The sequence below is a fragment of the Nilaparvata lugens genome, chromosome 7 (genome assembly GCF_014356525.2).
Source record: "Nilaparvata lugens isolate BPH chromosome 7, ASM1435652v1, whole genome shotgun sequence".
Taxonomy (NCBI): domain Eukaryota; kingdom Metazoa; phylum Arthropoda; class Insecta; order Hemiptera; family Delphacidae; genus Nilaparvata; species Nilaparvata lugens.
Genome location: NC_052510.1, coordinates 30,687,818 through 30,710,194, shown reverse-complemented (window position 1 = coordinate 30,710,194; position 22,377 = coordinate 30,687,818). Strand labels below are relative to the sequence as shown.

General features: G+C 32.0%; 2 protein-coding genes across 9 annotated transcripts in view; both read right to left on the bottom strand.

Annotated features, from left to right (window-relative positions):
• LOC111054002 (formin-binding protein 1-like) overlaps positions 1–22,377 on the bottom strand; it is a 169,471-nt gene that overhangs the window by 22,836 nt on the left and 124,258 nt on the right. For 4 of the 8 annotated variants that reach the window (XM_039432515.1, XM_039432517.1, XM_039432519.1 and 1 more), the window contains 4 exons: positions 22,092–22,277; positions 18,939–19,181; positions 12,055–12,084; positions 8,101–8,228 (listed from right to left, as the gene is read on the bottom strand). In XM_039432515.1, the coding sequence (XP_039288449.1) occupies positions 8,101–8,228; positions 12,055–12,084; positions 18,939–19,181; positions 22,092–22,277 (587 nt within the window). The remainder of the gene's footprint in view (positions 1–8,100; positions 8,229–12,054; positions 12,085–18,938; positions 19,182–22,091; positions 22,278–22,377) is intronic. The other 4 variants (XM_039432520.1, XM_039432521.1, XM_039432516.1 and 1 more) reach the window with 3 other exon arrangements.
• On the bottom strand, positions 2,430–6,616 carry LOC120352361. The gene is made up of 2 exons (XM_039432514.1): positions 6,132–6,616; positions 2,430–5,437 (listed from the first exon to the last, which is right to left on the bottom strand). The coding sequence occupies exons 1-2, from the start codon at positions 6,219–6,221 to the stop codon at positions 2,900–2,902; spliced, it is 2,628 nt and encodes an 875-aa protein (XP_039288448.1). The 5' UTR covers positions 6,222–6,616; the 3' UTR covers positions 2,430–2,899.

The following is a 22,377-nucleotide window of genomic DNA, read 5'->3' as shown; positions in this document are numbered from 1 at the left end:
GATTCATTTTAATTTTTAATGGTCCTGTGTTTGAGTTTCCTTGCTGTTGCAAGAAATATGCGACATTTTTCTCATTTTCACAGTCTCGACAGTTTTTCGATATAAACAGTAATGCAAGATCAATTTAGGGCAACTCAGCTTATAGAGCATGAAATTTCCTCCCATTTAAGACCAATCGCAAGTTTCTATCATGCATTGTACTCATTTTAGAGACTCTTTAATAACAGTAAAATCGCAAGAAAAATGAGAAAATAAAGATCATCATTCAATTGGCTGTAACTTTTGAACGGTATTGAAAACAGAAGTATATTTCATGGGAGTGAAAAGAGGAGAAAATTCATCACAACCTCGACCACTTTTTTGGATTTTGCATCTGAAGTGTTCCACAAGATACGCAACGTTGCATATGCGAGACTGTGAGAATGGGGAAAATATCACAAATTTCTCGCACATTCAAAGTTGCGTATCTTGTGGAACACTTCAGATATAAAATCCAAAAAGCAGTCCTGCGCGACCACTCAATTCATTGGAAATTTATTATCTTTAATATTATATAGAGAATGCTTTTTCTCGAAAAATTCAAGGTTCTCGAGATTAAATGGAAAACTTAAAAAAATCCAAAATTTTGGGGTGAAGTCGCCTTCTGGTGTGTCAGCAAATTTCAGATTAGAATTCAGCGCCCCAAAATATATATGGAACCATCGAAAAAATTATTTCGGGGCTGTTTCCTGAAAAACGACCATTTGACTGGACTATAAGTTGTTATCCTATTATAATAGCGAGCAATTTATGTATATCTGTTTATATTTTTCTATTTCTATATCTGGTTATCTGGTTATTTATGTTCAACGGATCTCGGAAACGGCTCTAACGATTTTCACGAAATTCGGAAAATAGTAGGTTTATGATATCAAAATTTGATTGCACTAGGTCTCATCCCTGAGAAAACTCCCTGAAGGACATGAAAAGGATAATTCATCCTTGGAAAAACAGATGATGATTTCGTCTATGAATAAATCACAGACGAAATATATTTTTCGTAGTGAATAAATCAAAATTCGGGTAAGTAACAGTTTTGGGCTGTGCCTGTTAGTACTTCCCCAATCATTTTAAAGAAATGATAATCAATGAAATAAATCTGTTTATCGATGAATAAATAACGAGCAAAGCTCGGTGCCCCGATTCTTTGGTATTAATAGATAGAATTTACAAAATGTACTTGTTCAGATGATATCTTTATTCCAAAAACCAAACCATTTAAACATACATTTTGTTCGACTTGTGTTATTTACTCCTGTAATGTTAAAAAGTAAATACTACCAACAACACAACATCAGTGACAACCTATTCCAATTCATGATAAATATCGGGGCACCGAGCTCCGCTCTAGAGTACCTACATATAAAAATTATTACGAAAGAAGAAATTATAATAAATATTCATAGTTCATACAGAAAGGTTCTATCTAATCACAGTGGATTGAGATTAATTCGCAGAGGAATGCAAAAATTTCTCTCACAAAAGCATGTTAAATTTTAATCCTGATTCATGTCACGTGAACCAAATCACAGAAGACCATCTCAAAAAGATAGTTTATCTGATTGGTTCTACTGGAATTAATCAGGATTAAAATTTAAACGGCTTTTGTACAACTGTCACTAAGTACCTGATTGAAATATGTACAAAAGTTCAACAGCTGAGTCATAATTTGGTCTCAGTCCCACACACATGCATTCGCTCACTCACTTCCATCATCAACAGACGCCGAAATTATCAGCTGTTTTTCCAAGGATGAATAAATTCTTTTAATGTCCTTCAGCGAGTTTCCCCAGGGATGAGACCTAGTGTAATCGAATTTTCATATTATAAACCTACTATTATGTTCTGGATTTCGTGAGAATCGTTAGAGCCGTTTTCGAGATCCGGTGAAATACAAACATATAAACATCTAAAAATTTAAACATCAAAACATCTAAACAGAAATTGTTCGTTTAATAGTATAGGATTTAGAATACCTAAACTTGCCGACATTATATATTGTATGAATAAAATCGTTCCAAATTTGTATGAATGTTTACCAAGATTGCTATGCAATATTCTTTTGCAATAAAGAATTATCAATGATATTATTATTCAACTTTTTATAAGTAACCTTAACATCTAAAAAGCAAAGCCTCCCTTACTTATCTTTTAATATCCTATTAAAATATGTGTCATGTAGTTTTTCCTGATGTAATGAAGTTCTTTCTAGTCCTCCCGAACAAGAACGGGTGCACTGCTAGTCTCAAAAATAATATCAAAAAAATACTTTATTTCTATTTTAGAGATAAGAAACGATGGTATATATTTTTACAATATTATGAAAACAGAAAGAATTCCTCACTAGACCAACAGACATTGAAGTCTTTTGGTTTTCTGATGCAAGACCAAATAAGTCCAATTATATGGTCCCATTATCATGGAAAGCAATAAAATATAAATAATTTTAATTGACAAAACTCTTTTATTATTATTATTAGACATAAATCTGCAATAATTAAGTACACAAAAACAAATAACTCATAAGAACAGAATAGGCCTTAATCATTATTGAACTAGTGGGTCCTGAAACAATACAATAAGCTTAGCTTGTGAAGAAAATACAATACAAAAAAAGTGAATAATTGTTTTGTCATAGAAGTGTTTTCAAACAAATTAAAAATATACCATAATAAAGAAAAATCGCAACTATTAAAAAAACTCAACTAAACTTAAAGAAAATACAATACAAAAAAAGTGAATAATTGTTTTGTCATAGAACAGTGTTTTCAAACAAATTAAAAATATACCATAATAAAGAAAAATCACAACTATTAAAAAAACTTAACTAAACTAACTTAACTTAAACTATTGAAAAAACTTATTCATTGTCTACTTCAAAATCTAGCTCTCCATTAAAACCGTCAATATCGTCTTCCACTTCACTACTGCCGGAAAGCATTCTGTAGATTGGTCTGGCATCTTTTGGTATTAGAGTCATCAAAAACTTTAAATCTTCAAGCTTAGGTCGGGATATCGGTTTCCCACTTGGCCACAATGGAACTAAATGATCACCCAGATTTTGAAGTAGCTGTAAAGAAGGACGCCCCTTTGCTTGTTTCCTTTGAATATTTACTTCAAACAGCTTATGTTCTTCATTAAATTCACTTCTCATAAAAATACTGAGTTTCTTGTCCTTTTTAATTTCAATTTCTCTGGTTTTCAACCAGCTTACCTTACCATTTCCTATGTCTTTCTTCCTGTTAGTGATGAGCGTTTCTATCTTTTTCGTTCCAATGAAATCTTGTTTTTTCATTCTGTGAACAATAAGAGCATTCTTTTTGCGGCAGATTTTCATGACATTCATGTAGTCTTCTACAGTATATAGACGCTGTTGCAACTTTAAAGCTGACTCTATATCTCCGAAGTCGCTGTCGTTTGGTAAAAAACTATGACCTGGAATAAGATAGCGCAATGTGATTTTTTCCAGAGTGGGGTGATTTTCCAATACAGTTTTAAGTAATAAAACTATTTTGATGTTTCTGTTCTGTCCCCCACATGAGTCGGACCAGAGAATAACATGTTTCGCAGAAGTAACATTTTCCAAAATATGTTTTCTAAGGCAGCTGCCTACCTCCTGTGCTCCACGACCAGCCTCACCCTCGATCCAAACATAGCAGTGACCTTTATTAGTCTTTCCACTATGAATCCCAAGGTTGTACACACATAGCTGTCTTTTATAATATGCTACATTTGTGGGAATCCTGGGAAGTGGCAGAGTTTTTTCCAAATCAAAACAAAAAGTTTCTAAATCAGGATTATTCTTGGCTGCTAGCATGTCTTCTTTTCTTTTATTTTGAGCATTTTCAGCTTTTTCCAAATGCTGACATTTTTCCTTTTTCAATTCATCCAACTTTGCATTATCATCACAATGCTTGATTTCTACTTCCAAACGATCGCACAAATTACAAGTATCTTTTTTGAGTTTTTTTCTGCGCAAGTTGAATCTAGTTAGGAAAATTTTTTTATAAAATGACAAAGTAACTGGTTTGTTTACTTCTTGTGAGTACAACTCATGCATTTTTTGTACCGTGGTATCTTCAGAAAGAAACTCTCTTTCTGTATCGGCTCTTCTGTAATGAGACTTGTACTTGGGAAATTTCTGGATGTGCTCAATGATCTCTTGTACACGTTCATCATCAATTTTATTTTTTCCACCACTTACTCCGCGACAATCACGAACTCCTTCTGGGCGTTTCATATTTTTTAAGGCAGAATCAACTTTGCAACTTGATATTCGCAGTGTTTGCAAAAAAAAAGTTTTACACACAACTTTTCCCAACATGTTATACACTCTGGTGAATTTCCGTGTGTCAGAATTTTTAACTCTCTTCCGTTTTATTTTCAGTTCTGAAATCATTGAACAAATCAATGCACGTTGGGCATCATGGGATTCGACATTATAAAACTTATCATACTCTTTTCTAGCATTTTCCTCTCCAATTCTTTCTAAACATTTACATTTGCATATGTAATGACGGAACGCTTTGGCTTCTTTGAACTTATTTCTTTGTGTATAATAATCTTTGTTCTGAATGCACAATTTTTTTCTCATCGTTCGATTTTGATTTTCATATTTCAGTTTCCTTCCCCGTTTGGGTCTTCCACTGGAAGAATGATTTTCGTCCATAGAATTAGTAATACCTGGATCCATTGGGGTCACTGTATCAACATTACAGTTAGATTTTTGTAGATCTTTATCACCTTCAGAATTGCTGCTTGATCTGGCTGAAGTATCCATAGTATTGGTTACATGGCATAATATTTCACTTACATCCCTATCATTTGCATTGTTTTCTTCATTGATAGAAATGGCTGTCTCAATAGTTTCAAAATGCATATCATTTTCCTTTGGGCGTGCTTTATTGGAATGGTCACTGACGTCAATGTCATTGCAATTTTTGTCGTTAGATAAGCAATAAGGGTGCTCAATACTAACTTTGAAAGATGATTCCATTTCAGTAACATATGAACTATTCAAATTACTTGTAGAAGGTGCTTCTAAAGTTAGCGGCACAAGCTCGGTAAGCTCAGAGTTATTGCCTATACATAAATAATATATGCTGTCGTTTGGTGAAACTGTCATACTTTGTTCAGTACTAACAGTATTAAAAGAAACTTGCTGGTTTTTGTAGCGTTCACATGTATCCAAAAAAGTTGATGGGCAGTCTTTTAAAATAAAATTAGAAGTATTTGAACTACTTAGTGTACCTGGTAAAGGATTCTTATTGTTAACTGACTCATCTTGAGAAGGCTCATCCATTGAAGGTGAAGGTATTACATTTAGAATTCCAGAACTTGAAGAATCCAAGGCTTGATAACAAACATTCTCATCATGTAAAAGTGACTGGTCTTCTTTCTGAAAGCAATAAAAGCATTAGCAATTAATACAAAAATTATAGGCCTGTAGCTTTGCTAATAATATAGAGAATTAAATGCAGTAGGCAGAGAATTTATTGGCTTCTGTGACTTGGGAGCAGCATCGTTACTTCTCACTCCAGTGACTCGGGTTCAAATGCTGCTTTTGGAATGGATTTTTTGTGTAATAATATGTTCCTGTACATTAAATAACCTGCCAAGTTCCCCACACACAAGCCTAAACATATGCGAAATTTGTTCTTAAATGAAAACTTTATGTTTAGGCCTACCATCTCAATAAATGAAGCAGAGTAAACTGATTCAGAGTAAAGTTTTTGTGAACATGCCAATTTTCCTTTGCGATGTTACTATTTGCTTTTTTATTTCCACTAAAATAACAAACTTTTTTACTTTCTGCAAAGCTGTTCATTGAAAAGCGCTTACATTTTCAAGCAGAAGATTTTCGTTTTTAACTGTTCAGTTGAGCTACCCAACCAATGTCAACTTTTGCAATCAGCTTAAATAATGAACAATTGAAACAATTATATACTTTAAAATTTGATTTGAGTGATAATTACTGTAGGCCTACAGCTTACCTCAATACTCAAAACTCAATAATTGAGTTTTGAGTGAATCCGTAATTATTACGGATTCTATGAAAGGTTAACCTAAAAAATTATATTTGATTTTCTTACCTGTAATATTGAAAATTCATCAGCAACTTTCCTGGCATTATCAAATATTCGTCTTGTTCTTGATTTGAATATCCCGTATTCTTGATCCATTATAATATTTTACTATATTCACATTATTTTAAGAATCAAACACTGTGAGATACGTTTTGTAAACAAAACACAACAACCAACATTATTGTGGTCTGCTGAAAATTAGTGCCGCCATCTGCTTTGCATCACTAGACCAAAGACCAACGAATGGCGCTTGGTCTAATGATACAGAAATAAATACCAGACGTTGGCTTTTAGATTCGTGATGCAAAACACAAAATCAAACTTAGTTGAAATGGCACTTGGTCTTTTCAAATATTACCAAAGAACCGTTGTCGTGACAATAACAGTGATTTTTTCTTAGATACTTTGTAACATTCCCTACCAGAATACGGTCTCATCACGTTTTTTGTCAAATGGCGCTTGGTCTAGTGATGCATAACACCGTCCAATTTATTATGCATGCGATTTGTGATAACAGAGGAATAAATTGTTGATTAATCATTTCAATTTATTATTTCACTAGTTTTTGAACTATTCTGGAAGACTACATTCAAGTTTTTTATAAAAACTAGTTTTCAATAACTTTAATTCAAAAACTTGATTGTAAAATCGTCAAAAATAGTTCAAAAACTAATTATTAAGTAACAGTTCGTCATGGAAAATGAAATAAATGAATATTATTTCAATTCAATACTTATTTGTTAGAAACATGAAAACTATAGAAACATTCCTTGATTTGCATCAACCTTTTTCTGCAACACATTCAAATGTTTTCGAAGTGATATCAGTGTTTTTTCAGAGCAATACTATTAATCAGTCTATTATTTCAGTCATCCAACTAGGCTAGCTACAAGTTCAAGTATCAGGTGCCCTAGACCCAGGTGCGCTCTCTTTTACCAGTCTTGCAAGATTATTTAAGTAACTGGATTTTATAATGCTGTGCCCTCCAGTATCAAGCCGGCTAAATCGAAATCATGTAATCAAATTTGCTTTAGATCCAAACTTGACGCTTTCAAACATTTGCATTGAGTTCACAGAAATTTGTAATCCGTCCTAACATTGAAAAGTAATGTTTCTAATGTTTCAAGTGGTCTATAAGTGAATCTTGAGTGCTGGATTGGATTTTCTCAGAATCCATTTTGAATTTGTTGCTCACTGTAACTGGAGCTACAAGATATGTTTTTCAATAGCAGGAGTAAAGAAGAAACATATTAAAGTTCTACAAAATAATGATTAGTACTAAAATATCACCTTATTGAAAAACAGATTTACAGTGTTGACGGTAGTTTCCGTGCATCTGATAGGAGATATATTGGCAATTTATCATACACTTTTTAATGACCTGAATATTTCATGAATAATTTGGTAATTTGTTGATGTTGAGCACTTGAAAGAAAAACTAAATCCGTTCATTCATTCTAAGGCTGTGCTCCAGGCTTTTACAAATTTCAAATTCAAATTGAAATTATCTTTATTCTTCTTCTTCGAAAGTACAAACAATACAGAATATACATATACAAAACTTGAAGACGGTTCATCATATATCAAAGCCTGTGTGCGAGGAAAAGCCAAAAGAAAATTGGTGACATAATCAAAGTATTTCAACTTGGATACTATCAAATTACCTAAATGGAACAAATTACCAATGAATTTTACAGTTAAAGCCTAATTTACACAGTAGTGGCGTGGCAATGGCTTGGCGCTGACTTTTTGTCACTTCCACGCCACTCCTATTCAAACATAAACTTATGCTCCAATGCAAACAGAAGTGGTGTTTTGCCAAGTCTGTGCCACGCCACTTCTATGTAGATTGGGCCTAACATTTAATACATTATGCGAATTGAGTGGAAATGAAAAATGCACAATGATAAATTTCTGTATAACCCACATTTAAGGCTGAATTATATACTGTATTACAGAAATAATATGAAATTACCTCGCAGCAGTTTCTTGCTGAATTTTTGCTACAATCTCTTCAACTTTCATCTGCAGTTTCTTCTTCCTTTGGTTGGGTGGTAAATCACTGTAATCCTCCTTGTTATCACCATACGAAGAGAGGTTGGACTGTGGAACGAAAAATAAATGAAACAATCTGCTGAGTGGTTAATACTTTTTTTAATTCAATAGTCGAGCCGAGCAGTTTCGTTAGGAAAATCAAGGAATAAATTTAAACAATAAAACTTTACATGAAGAGAAAATTTTTTATTAAACATTTAAATTGAAACAAAATGCCTTTATGCCTTTCTTTATGAATCTGGAAACCCAAAGTAATATAGGATTAAATTCGTTCTTGAGTGATAATTTCTTTAAACTTTTCGATTGCAGCAAATAACATGACAGTAGAACATTCATATGTTATATGATACGAGTATACCTGGACCTATAACAACTGGCCTAGGTATGAAATAGACAGGTAAAATAATATTATTGCTACCTAAATTCTGCAAAAAATCTTATGCCTTGGCTACACTCTCGCCCCGAGTCGCTCGCCGAATTGACATAAATAGGAGCCGAGCGTAGGGCCGAGCGGAGTAAAGGCATAGTAGCCAGCCACACTCACGTTCGTCATAATTCGCACCAACTCGACGAGAGTGAAGCGCCGGCATATACGTAACTAAGCTTTGGAAAGTAAATTTCAGTACAGTAAGCATAATCAGTACAGTGGATTAAATACAAATAAATGACAAGCAGTTGAGAAGATTTATAAATTGGAGGAGTCACAAAATACATTTTGCATAATCATACAAACTTCGCTACAAAAAATATATGCTGTCAACTGGGTAGAAATTATAGTTTAAAAAATTATAATTCAACTCGAAAGAATTGTACAAGATCTCACATACTGTACAACTCAAACTACACAAACTTACAATATCTACTCATAGATAATTCGAGAAAAACATTTTCTGGTAGTAAGTTCAATAAAGTATTTGAATGGTATTAGTAAAAATATAAAACCAAAACTATGTACTACATTATTCTAAAACAGATTGAGTCCACTGAAGGAAGTAGTAAATTACTTTTCAATCAATTTAATTTTTGGTGAAGAAAATAACCTTCATAACGCTAGTATTTTAGTTATATCCAGCCCAACTTAGATGCCGACTTTGCTTCACAAGTTATTAATTAGTATAATTTCAGATACATTGAGGTTTTATGATTATCAACTTATAAAAGGTCCTTTTCTACAAAGAGAAATGAAACTCTTTTTATAGAATCAAAATACGATAAACTCTTTTATAATATACGTTCTATGTAGAGAAATATAAATATTATTCAGTACATATTATAAACTCTTCCTCATGATTAGAGGATGAACTATAAAATTATATGTAATTATACTCGTGGCTGGAGCTCAAGGCTTCTTTTCCAGTCACGCCCAAAACTATTGTATTTTAATGATTATTCATATTTGTAAAAACATTTATTGTATTTGACAATGAATTCATTATTCATGTGTAACTCGGGCGTTTAGCGTTGTTGCTGCACTCAAAAAACGTTATACACTCACCTGCGGCTCGTGAAAAAACTGTTTCTCTGGTGCAGCAATTCCTAACTTAACTCACTAGTTACACAGATAACTATTAGCCATCAATATTGTACAGCATGAGGAAAAAATTATATTGATTAATAATAAAAAAATAATGTTGCAATGATGTAGCAAGTGGACTTAATGCAAGTGCTAAAAACATGCGTTAGCTTGAATGTAGACTTTTTTACAATTTTTACAACACTATTGATAAATCAAGTAGGACTTATCTATCTTGTGAACTTGAAATTTAAAAAAATACCGTTTCATTAGAACGCCAGATTTATTAAATGGTCACAGCTAATTCCATACCGTCATATTTAGAAGTAATTTGTTAGAAGTTAGCTATGTTAAATATTCATGTCAATATCCTGATAAAGGTGGTTGAGCCTTGAAAATATGTTTCAAATAATGTTAGCAGCTAGAGGGGAGAGGGGAATAGAATAGTATGTTTACACTAGTTTAGTTTAGTTTAATTTTCGTCATATTATAACACTACAGAATCAAGCAAAGCTTGGTAGTATATGACACTGTTTCTGTTGCACCTCTTTTCCACTGACCGACAGCACAGCCACTTACAACATCATCTTAACTGGCAAACGCCAAACAAGGTTCACAATTTGTATGTGTTCTGTGATGTCATTCAAATGAAGAATACAAGCAATAGAGTAGGATATTGAAGAACGTCATGAATTAGTAAAGCATCTATGACTATTGAAGTATTTGCAGACTGCGATTACACAGTCAGTTAAGGTGCTATCAACCTTTGATAGACCCTGGACCGATAGCGGAAAACGCTGATTCAAATCAATTTTAGAGTAAGTCATTTCATTATCTACGCATTAGTAAATACTTATTTGGGCTTTATCAAGCAAAATAAAATTCTGAACTTTTTTATTAAACAACAACTTTATGCCCAGGCTCGGCCTAAATCAATACAAAAACACCTAATTCAATACAAACTTTTCACAAAAATATTAAATAAATGTTTATTCCCCCCTCCCAAAAAACTAAAACTACTACATCAATTACAGAAAATATTAAATAAATTACAATTACATACAATAGTTAGTTACAATAAAAATTTATTATATTGTGTGCTCTACATGTTTAGTGTTTTCTGTGTGGAAATTGACCTACTCCACTAAGGCTTACCATGTTCTAGAGTAGGTTAAAGAATAATAAGATACTTGAAATCTGAAATCATCATTGAGGATCTTTGGAACGATATGATTCATCATAAATAATGAATAATTTTGGCGAGAAAACCGAATCTTTATTGTTTTTATGTTTTCAACATTTGTTCTAAAGAAATTATTGTTTGATCAAAAATTCAGTATTAAGTTCTTGTTATTATTAATGCTTAAGCAGCTTCAAGAACCAGTTGAGAGATGTGAAAAACATATAAAAAATAATTATTAATTTGGCGATGAGTAATATGCACAGGCAAGCAGAAGAGATTTTCTACAAATAAGGTTCAGGCATAAAAAATTCATAAGTAGGAAGGAATAGATGAATAACGAGATACCCTGTAAAAATGTTGGCTTCATTCAATGATAATTTGATAAATTAGAGCTAGCTTGGAGATAGTTTAATTATTCTATTTATTTGATGATAGTTTAATTATAGCTAGAGATTGAGCTATCTCATGGCAGAATCATACTATTTCATTGGCAATTTACAGATCATTATTATAATAATGGAAATCTAATTTCATTTTTATTTAACAGACTGCAGAAAAATTATATTAATGAACTGCTCTTTGAGATAATTAATCTAATAGTGATCTGATCCTGTAAGAAACTGAAAAATGTTTATTGTTTTACAAGGAAAGAAAATCTTCAGTTCTGTTTGTCACTTGAATAGCCCGATTACCAAAGTTATATCCATAATTTTGTCTACACAACAACATTTCTTTAAATAAAGACGTTTGAAACAATAAAATGAAATGAAATTTTATTTAGCAACAATACAATGAAATTTACTATCAAAGCATGATTCAATTGTAAGAAGACTTCCAAGTCACTGAGTTTCACTGAAACTCAATAGTTAGTAGATATACTTAATGACTAAAACAAAAACATAAAAGAGTTAATGAATTGTTGCCATTCTAAATAATGTTCTTTACTACATTAGAACTATCGTTAACACTATCATTAGGTAGTTGGATCTTCAACTGCAGTTCTCAGAAAATAGCATGTATTGAAGAGCAAGAAGAGATCTCCAACAATTAATATGATAGTGCAATAAAGGAAGAAGAATTTTGAATGTACAGATAATGAAGTGAAGAACGGTCTACACATACACAAAACTCTACAGTCTACACAAAAACAGCCATGAAGCCTGAATGCAACAACGTACCTTCAGTGAATTGCACACATCGATTAGCTTCTGTACGCGTGGAGGCATGAAAAAACCAAGCCGTATTACCATTCACACTTCAACAAAATATTTATAGCACTCACAGCGATCAAACATTTGAAAATTTTCTAAAAAATAACCAATTTTAAGAAAAATTTTATCAAATAGTTTTGATTATTCTTAATTACTGCTAATCTCATAGTCATTGTGATTTGTGTTTGAGATGAGTCGGAAATGGGGAGGGGGAACTCTCAGTACCCTAATTTTAGTTACAATCTGTATTTTAGTTGTGTTTTACTTAGATGAACGGTGTTAAAGGTTTCTTGCTAAAAACAATACTTTTATATTGAAACGTTTTAGCCCGTCAAGTTTCCAGTTTGTGAAAATTTGCTTGACTATTCATCTATCTATGATATTATAAAGGAAGGAATTGGCTTTTTCATGTACGGGATATGAAATGCATGTTTGACGCATCATCGCGTCTGAACTACTAAACTGACTAACTTGAAATTTTGCATAAAGATTCTGAATTTACCGAGGATGGATGGAGGGTCGTTCTCATTGCTATTAATGAATTAGTTTTCAATTTAAAAATAAAAACGAATTTATCCAATTGTGATTAGAAGTTTAAGCTACAATAAAAGCCTAACCAAGCAGATTTTTCTCCAAATATCTTCTTAGCACGCGCGGCTGATGAATCAAAGGTTGCGGGGGATGAATCAAACATTATCCACGTAATTCTGACAAAAAAAATAAATTATTGTTTTATGGACATAAGAAGATTGAATTTTACAACACAAAATTTTTCCCAGAGCAAATCACTGGCTACCTGATAGTACGAAATAAATTTGATGATTTTATGATAAAGAGAAATATGATAAGAAAAATGATGAGAAAATGATTATATGATTTGATGATAGGATTTTTCAATTATTGGGATTGAGGAGAGTTATATTATGGTATTCTATATTTCGAAATATACAACAAGTCAGGTAGTCAAATTGGAATTTTTACAATGGAATTAACTTTAAATTGATACATACACATGGATTGACTCGCACGCACACTAAATATTCGAACAAAAGCTTAAGCTAAATAATACAAGTAAAAATTACAAAAATAAAGTGCAGAAGAGATTTGATAGAATTTGGAATTGGACGGAGTGAATTAAATTAGATAACAAGCTGACCGACCAGATTGCGCCCTGGATGGTAAATAGAATGCAATAAAAATCACGTATATGTAAAAAAATTATATTTATATTAATCTAGATAATGTATCACATAAAATTAAAGCTTTCTTGTTATCGATATGAATTCACTAACTCTTCGAATAATATTATTACTATACATTATAAGGAATGTTACAATAGACAGCATAACATTCACTTCAGAGAAGCTGGTATACAAATTCGCGTGGAATAAAAAACCCCTTCAATTGAATAAAATTCGAAATGGATGATGAATTTAATTTCAAGTAACAGTCATATTGAGAGAACAATGAGTCGATGTCAATAGGGAAAATGCATAACAGTGTTGATTATTAATTTCTTAGTAGAATTATTTGAAAGCCACCAACGCCAGAAGCAAACTGTTAATAATTCATAAAGGCCTCGTTATTTTGCTCAATATAAGTGAAGAGTTTTCATTTTATATTATATTTTAATGTCAACAAGAGTCTATGTGTTATTTAATTAATCAATTTCATATTTATTGGGCGATGGAAAAATTACGATGAATGAGAGTGAAAAAAGTAGAACACTAGAATATTTGTCGGGAGAATCAAAGTAAGGTTATCTTGATAATTGCAGCAATATTTTTGATATGAATTAGCGGATCCAGCCAGTGACCAAGTCCAGAACTAACAGACTCAGCCAATAACTCAAGAGACAACTATGACTGTAAACTGTATCAGGAATATGAAACTATTGCGAATAATAAAAGGTTTTGTTTTCACTTTTGTGGGACAATCTATTTATAAAATGATTACATAATCAGAACAAATCAAATACTGTCAAATAATCCATGAAAGTACAAAATATCGTTTGATTTTTTTCGTTAATTAGACAACAGAACCAGTACAGTATTAAAAATAAGAATGAGAAAAATTTAAGAAATGAGCAATAATGAGCGTCAAAACTTCTCCAATAAAATTTATCAATTCATCACAAATTTTCCTGAATGTTTCGAAGTTGGAATTTATAAACTTATATTGAGCAAAAATGATTAGTTAGGACCCCCTCAGATAGAGAAAAAGAGGAAGAAAACACCACCAACAACATTCGAAAAAGTGCAACTTGAGATGAAAACGTGTTATGGTTGTTATATGAATGAAAAAATGAGAATGACGTTTTGAGGACAAATACTTACAGGATTTTGAATCGAATTCGTCACCAGTCACCATTATTAGAAGAGGGGAGTAGAGGTGGTAGTGAAAGGTTACACATCGATAATTGAAACAAAAGAGAAAACACAACAAAATCAAAATATGAACCAAAAAGAGGAATCAGAATTGATCAGTCTCTTTTCAAGAACACATAGCTAGTAATTGAAGGACATTGAACTATGGAAACAGTAGTTTGATATTTAATAATGTAAAAATTGAATAACATTAATCTTGATGAATTTTATACTAGAAAAATTATTTGTCATAGGTATTCCATTTTCAATATGAAAAATGTAAATTGCAGATATTTTCAAATGTTGAGGACTTACAATATTGAAGTTGAAGAGTTACTTGAATGACATTGAATCATTGTAATCTCAGTTTGCGGGTCACATTTAATGAAGAATCATTTTTTGTGCAGGAGATTCACAGATTTCTTTGATAATACATTACTTGTTTATTATTTACAAAATAATCAGGAATAACCAAGTTCTAAAAATGAAAATTGTTTTATGCTAGGATAAAAATCTACAAAAGTGAATTTGTTTACTTAAACTTTTGGTAATATTAGCTTGACTTCAAATCAACTTTGAATTTTGGACTTCTCAACTTTAAGTTCAGTAGAATTTAAACTGATCATTACTGCAAACATAATTCTTACACAGAAATTAAATGGCACACACATGAGTAACATGAATTGCTAGTGCTGTAAATTATAACAATCATTAGACAATGTCCTTCAATTTTCATTATACTGTAAATTACAATGTGGTTATTCCAACACCAATAACAATGAAATTAATACTACATCATTACTTCAACAAAAACTACAACTAACGAGTAAACCAACTAATGAGAGACAATATTTATCAATATTAATGATTCAAGATCTACTGTCAACCACTATTTTTCTTGCTGTAAAGACAAATCCAGAAATGAATTTGACCATCGTCACTCAATTCGCTGAAAGAAGTGACACGCAAAGCAGAGGTTTCGCTTGTTGCTCATAAAGAACCTTGTCGCTTCTCATATCAATATAACTATAGCTAGTTTTTTTTCAAATTTTCAATTTATGAATAGGAAATACGACAAAATTATAAATAATAAAGCAAGGAGAGAACTGCGGAAGAATGCGTAGAAAACACAAACGATTGCAAGTATACATGAAAATTGAATTAACTCTTGATATGAACTTGGAAAATTTCATTTATTTTTCCACTAATCTTGGTAAAATGAATGAGAAATTTAAGAGAGTACTGCATAAACGACAGGAAAAGCGAACTACTTTCAAAGTATTAGCGATACACACAACAATAAAACTAAATGTTTTACATTAATAAGCATTCCATCACCAAATTACAACAATTACTTAATCAACAGGTTAATATACCAGATAGCTAAGCAAGAAATAGCCACCACACAAACCAGATTTCCAAACAACTACAATTTGCCTAAATAAAAGATACGTTCACCAATGATCAACGAGAGGGAAAGAAAACACCAGAACATAATAACAAATCAAATACATGAATCACAGATGATTGAAGTGTGGAGAGACAGAAACAACAACAGATGAAGAGGATGTTGCAGACAAACATGATGCAGACAATGGAATGGAACCGATTATGGAAGAACATAGGATGAACATTTGAATTATAATTTCAATTGGCTGATAATGTATTTGAGAATTTGTATTTTCAATTTAATAGAATAAATATGGTATATTTGCGCTTAGTAGACAGTTGTTTATTGAGAAGATATTCATATCACTTGAACAGTCAGCATTTAATTTATATTAAATTATACATTTTTGAAACAGACTAGATTATATCAGACTAGACATGGAAGTAAGAAAAGAAATCATTCTTAGTTTATCTCTTTTCTGTATAGGGCTACTTTTATAGAAATAGAAAGAAAAAGAAAAATCATAGTACCCTTTTTTGAAATACTTAATCACAATTGTGATTAAATATTTCAAAAAGGGTACTAAGATTTTTTTTCTTTCTATATCATTCTTAGTTTTAAATTAATTTCTATAAAATCGAAATGTGACCCCACTGTACACATTTTCCACATTACCACTGAAACAGCACATTATCAAATAAGTTTAATAGCACATCACCCATAATAGACGATTCGACAACATGCAATGCATGAGGAGTCACTTATCATAATATGATATGAAAATTATGTATATAAAGACATGAAACAAAATAGGAGAGGCCCCAAAAAACAAACATAATTGTACTATATTCAATGTATTTTACATTCTTATTTTTACACAAGTTGCTACAACAAGTAAGATAAGTCTACACATGAAATTCAATTAATTAAGCTCTAAGCAATTATATACTATACGAGTGCAGTATTTTAAAGATTAAATTGTTTGTCAATTTTTAGTTGAACTATTGCAACTCAACAATATTCTCCCAAGTATTCTCAACAGATCGAAACCTCAACAGATCATAAATATTGTTGAATTCTATCTACCTAGTAAAATAAAAACCCTGAAGATTGTGATTGCTCTAGATTATCGAGCATGAAATCTCTATAGAATATTACACTAAAATTGGAAATTGGAATCTTCTCCATAACTACTGTAAATTTACTTTACACTGTTTAATTCTATGTCTCAAATGTATCCTCTTTTATTCATATCCCAAGGCATGAATATCATTCTTATAGAATTGATTGGAAAGTTGACACCTACAATATTATTGAATACCAAGCAGGTTAGTTATTGCTGTACACATCATGAAGATGATTGTTAACAAGAGTCAACACATAATATGTTAATATATTAACATAGATTGTTAATATATTATATTAATCTGAGAATTTTCAAAACAGTGAATTTACAAATGGATGACCTTTTTCTTACAAGCTTCAATTCAACATATTTACTGTTGTTATAAACCTGTTATAAACCTACAGAAAATCTGAAATTCAGAATTTATTCACAATGTTTGTTTTGTTAGAAGTGATATTACTTAGGCTTAAGCGTAAAAATTCTTTCTTATTAACACCATTTCAATTCATCATGATATTATAGTACCAATATTCAAAAACCAATAAACTTTTGTGAAATTTGCATTATCTGCTGATTATAGAATAGTCCTATAATCTGAATAATACAGAATATACTTCTGAGATAGATCAATTGCAGCAGAATAATTGAAGTGATTTTTGAAGTACCTTCAAAACCACAGTACATAACCAAGATGAATAGCTATCACCCTATTGTAGCTATTTACAAGATGAGTTTGTACAGCACATGGAAATAGCGAAAAGTATAAATGTGATTCTTCTGTGGAGACAAACGTTTTAATCTTAATTACAACAATCCTCCATTCAACCCCTGAAATTTCAGTACATTTTCTACAACAAAAAACTTGTTCCATGTTGAAGGATAAATCCAGGTAGCCATAATTAATTATAAAAATCACATTTTTCAACTTTAGAACGAACTTGAGTTGAACAGCTCCCACCTTTTTTATAATAGTAAATCATATAAATTTTGAAATACTAAAAATTTCTAATCCTCAACCATTTTTTACATGAGAATCTCAGTAATAGAAAAAATGTTTGAAAATGTTAATAAAATCTCACATGTTTGAAATATCAATTCAAAAATATAAATTTTCAAGAGATCATTTTTATGGAAGAATAAGAATTTCTGTAACTTATTCTTGTTACAATAGAACTCAAAAACTGAAGGTATCCTGCAAATAAACTTCTGATGAGACAAAATTCATTCAAATAGAAATAGTAAAACTTTCAAATAGTAAAACTTATATTCTTCAATATGTTTCCACTGAAATAACAATGAACAAAAATGAATGTATCTTGAGATGAAACCTAGAGAGAACAGTTAAACAGATTTGATAAGCGTTCTGAATACTTTTAGGCTTGCTGAATTATTTATTGAAAACGTGTATCGCCTGGTTGTTTATAAAACAACACAATACAACAAATAATAAGGTATCCTGTAAGAAAACCTGGAACTTACTTTCGTGTGTGCTCATACATCATCAGCTGTAAGTTACTGTCGGGAAGTAGAAAGTTTCCAAACTAACAAAAATGAAAATCAAGAACTAGTTGATCTTGAACATTGAACATTGGCCTAGAAGGAAACTTTTTACAGGTGAGGACAGCTAAATTCAATTTTAAAAGAGTTATAAACTTATAGGCCTGGTGAGAGGGAGAATCCTTTAGTATAGTCTAGTGTCCACTGGTAGTTTTTAAAGAACATAACAGATACAATCAAATACCTTGTAAGAGAACTTTGGACATTAGCCTCGAAGACAATCTTTTACAAGAGAGGACAGCTGAATAATGTAAAATAATTTTGTTTACTTGCAGGCCTGATGAAGTATTTGGTGGATAAAAGGCTTGTATCCTCAGTTTTTACATAGTACACAACAGAAACAATCCAGTAGCCTGTAAGAGAGAGTTGAATATTAGGCAGAAATGAATAGCAAATAGTGGAGGTTACATACCTTGTTGGAGCTGAAAATGTTGAATATGCCGACCCTCTTCTTGAGCTTGCCACCGGCTGACATGGTGCCTTTGACTGTCATGGCCTCCGGTCGGAATCCACCCACACTGCTGAGGGGCGGCGGTCCCACCCCCCCACTGCTCCCATCCCGCTCGCTGCCCCCCCTACCGTTCAGGTCTTCAAACGGAATGTCTGTCGGTGGCTGGAAGCCTGACTTGTATCGTTCTATCACTAATAACGTATCCTGCAAACGCAAAACAAAACAAACATAAATATCAACATTTTTCCAAGTTTTTGAACTCAAATTATTAGTAAAATCGAAAATGAACGAATTGACATAAATCAAACTTTATAACTTCTTTAGTTTCATAAAATTAGTTTTGTTCAATCAAATGTTTTATTTTAAAATTATAAATTCGAACAGTTTTGGAAAAATATCTGAAATCATTGTGAAAATTTTTGTATAATGTAAGTTTCTAAGTGCCGGTTTCCGAGCTCGGGATTTAGCTAAGTTCTAGACTTTAAACAGCTGGAGTCAGAAAATTAGCTTTCCAAAACGGGGCGTAGTCGCAGTTTTTATAACAGTAGCTGCAGTTTTTATTTTCTCATTTCTATTAATTGGAAACGTTTTCCTTGACGAAATTAAATATTTCTAAATAATTCAAAATAGCTGAAACTCTACACTATTTTCTCTTTATTTTATTTAGTGTTTAATTTTCTAGTTTTTTTGAAATTTAATTCAAACGTGACTATGACAATGACTGCGACTACGCCCCATTTCGGAAAGCCAATTTTCTGACTCCAGCTGTTTAAAGTCTAGAACTTAGCCAAATTCCAAGCTCGGAAACCGGCCCTAAGTGTTTTTAAATCTATCTGTGTTGTTTTCTGTTTATATTAATACGAGGGTCATTCAAAAAGTAACGAGACAAATTACTAATTTTTAAAAACTGCTAAATTGATCCTTATGAAACTTTCAGGACATGAAGTTGGGAACCTTGCCATGACATCTGATCAGTTAGTTGTTCTATAGTATTTCGTAAACATAATCGAAAATTGACTCAGTTAACAATGGCGAATTGTACCGTGGAAGAACAACGTGATCAGATTTGACTTTGTCTGTCGTTTTGACTCTGGCTCATAGTGGTGGATCCATGGCTTCATCACACGTTACAATTTTTCTGAAAAGAACATTCCTCTTCAGTCACATACCGATTTTTCAACTGTTGACTGATTTGAAGCCGGGTTTCTTTGTGAACGTCCGTGAGTTGTCTAGGCACCCATCTTGCACAAGTTTTGTTGTACTGCAGCTTGTTGTTATGGACAGTTCCAACATTCGCGTTTACTTTTTCACTTATAAATTCATCAGTGATACGCCTATTGTCCCGAATTAACGAATACATTTGAGATTCTAGAGAGGAAGTCCCAACTTTGACTGGTCGTCCACTGCGTTGATTGTCACAAACTTTTGTACGGCCACTTTGAAACTGGTCTACCCATTTGATTCAAACAATGGTCTCCGTTCACTTTTAACATTCTTTTGTGGATTTCACTACCTTCCTCACCTTCTGCGACTGAAATTCTGATCACAGCACGTTGTTCTTCACGGTGCATTCTCAAGCGGACTCGCCATTGTTAACTGAGTCAATTTACGATTATGTTTACGAAATACGGTGGAACAACTGATCAGATGTCATCGCAAGGTTGCCAACTTCATGTCCTGAAAGTTTCATAAGGATCAATTTAGCCGTTTTTGCAAATTAGTAATTTGTCTCGTTACTTATTGAATGCCCCACGTATTATAAAACACTGAAGTGTCTATTATGTGATACATATGCACAACATTGTGATTTATACCACTACTTACAATATTTATTAGGGTACAATTTTTTCAACTGATCTACAAAAAAAGACCTTGATTATATGTGACACAGAAACAAGGGTTTGCCAAGAGCCTTGGAAGTCAAGGAAATATAAAAGATTTTGTATTATATATGGTTGAGTCAAGAAATATGTAATGTGATGCATGACTGAGTCAAGTAACTGAAACATTACTAATTAGACTATATCGATTCCAATTAGTCTACCGAAATTAAACAAACAGAGATAGCATCATTGAAGACAAAATAGAATTTCTTCCAAGTGATAAGAATGAGCATATTCACATCTACCAGCACAGACAACTGTCTGTTAATTTACGTGTCTCGGTGTCTGCTTGAGACCAATAGACGCAGTAAGGAATATATCTTTTGATCTATCCTCAATGAAGTATATTACCTTTTATTTCAAATGATAACGTCAATGTTACCTTTGACATGGTCATGTATAAAAGGTAATGTCAGGTTCAAATGTTGTACTTCATAGACTTAGAATACGGTAACATGTTTAATATTGATGAGTACCATGACATATAGGTTTGACTTGGATCTGTCTTATTTGTTAAAACTTTCGTATTCCATTTACACCAAACATTGCTTATTTAACATTTTAAAACCTTAGTGCCATGTGCACGGTTCCACTTTAAACCAAAAATCAATTTTAGGTGGATTAAATCCACATTAAATCAAATTTGTTTTAATGTGGTTCTTAAGCCACCAGCTGACTCAAATGAGTTTGAGTCACAAGCTTTCACTGTGCAAACGGCCTTTAGTCAGTTCAATGTTCTAGATTTGTTATTCACCAAAGAAATTTCACGGTGCGATATATTTACAGTTCTCTTCTTTATTAATAAAATATGAAAATGAACAATAATTCATTTTATTATTTTTATTTTCCTGAGGATGATGCCTACATGAGATCTAGGCTTTTGCGTGAGTAATATGGCGGATGATTATGAGAGATGTGTGGACCTACAGTTTTAGGTGGATTCCGAACCACCGAGAAGCGATGTCTCCAAAATACTCATGAATCAGAGGAGTTGGCTCAAGTGGTTACCTTTCCAATGGAAGTAGCAGGCGCGCATGACTCTTATAAAGCAATAGCTAATCAGCGCGACCACCAAGTCAAACCGCTTCGCATAATTTAATAATAATTTTCGTTTAGTAGTATTACAACAAACTCACATAACGAGAAAATCTTGTCAAGTCGAAATTTGACAATGTTACCTTAAAATATTGATATTATATTATATTGATATTATATTAATATTTCGCATTACCTCTTTCTCGTTGATTTGCTGCGCCGCTGAGACGATACCATCTAAACACTTACTAATAATAGGAAACACTTTCCTTTCGACATCGGCAGAGTGAATCATGAAATTTCTTATATCTTTTATCCTCTTCTCATCGAGGTCTTGTAAATTCCTAAAAACATCGGGTAGTAATATATGGTAATGTTGATTCTGGAAAAAACAAAGAAAACTATTGAAAAATCAAAATAATATTAGTAAGTTTTTTGTGAGAAAAAAATATTTTATATTTTGAACAAAATAAGGAAAAGAT

Excerpts from the sequence above, each read along its gene's own strand:
- LOC120352361 (XM_039432514.1), bottom strand. The coding sequence starts at position 6,221 with ATGGATCAAGAATACGGGATATTCAAATCAAGAACAAGACGAATATTT. Across the intron at positions 5,438-6,131 it reads ATGAATTTTCAATATTACAG|AAAGAAGACCAGTCACTTTT; the intron begins GTAAGAAAATCA and ends TATTGCTTTCAG.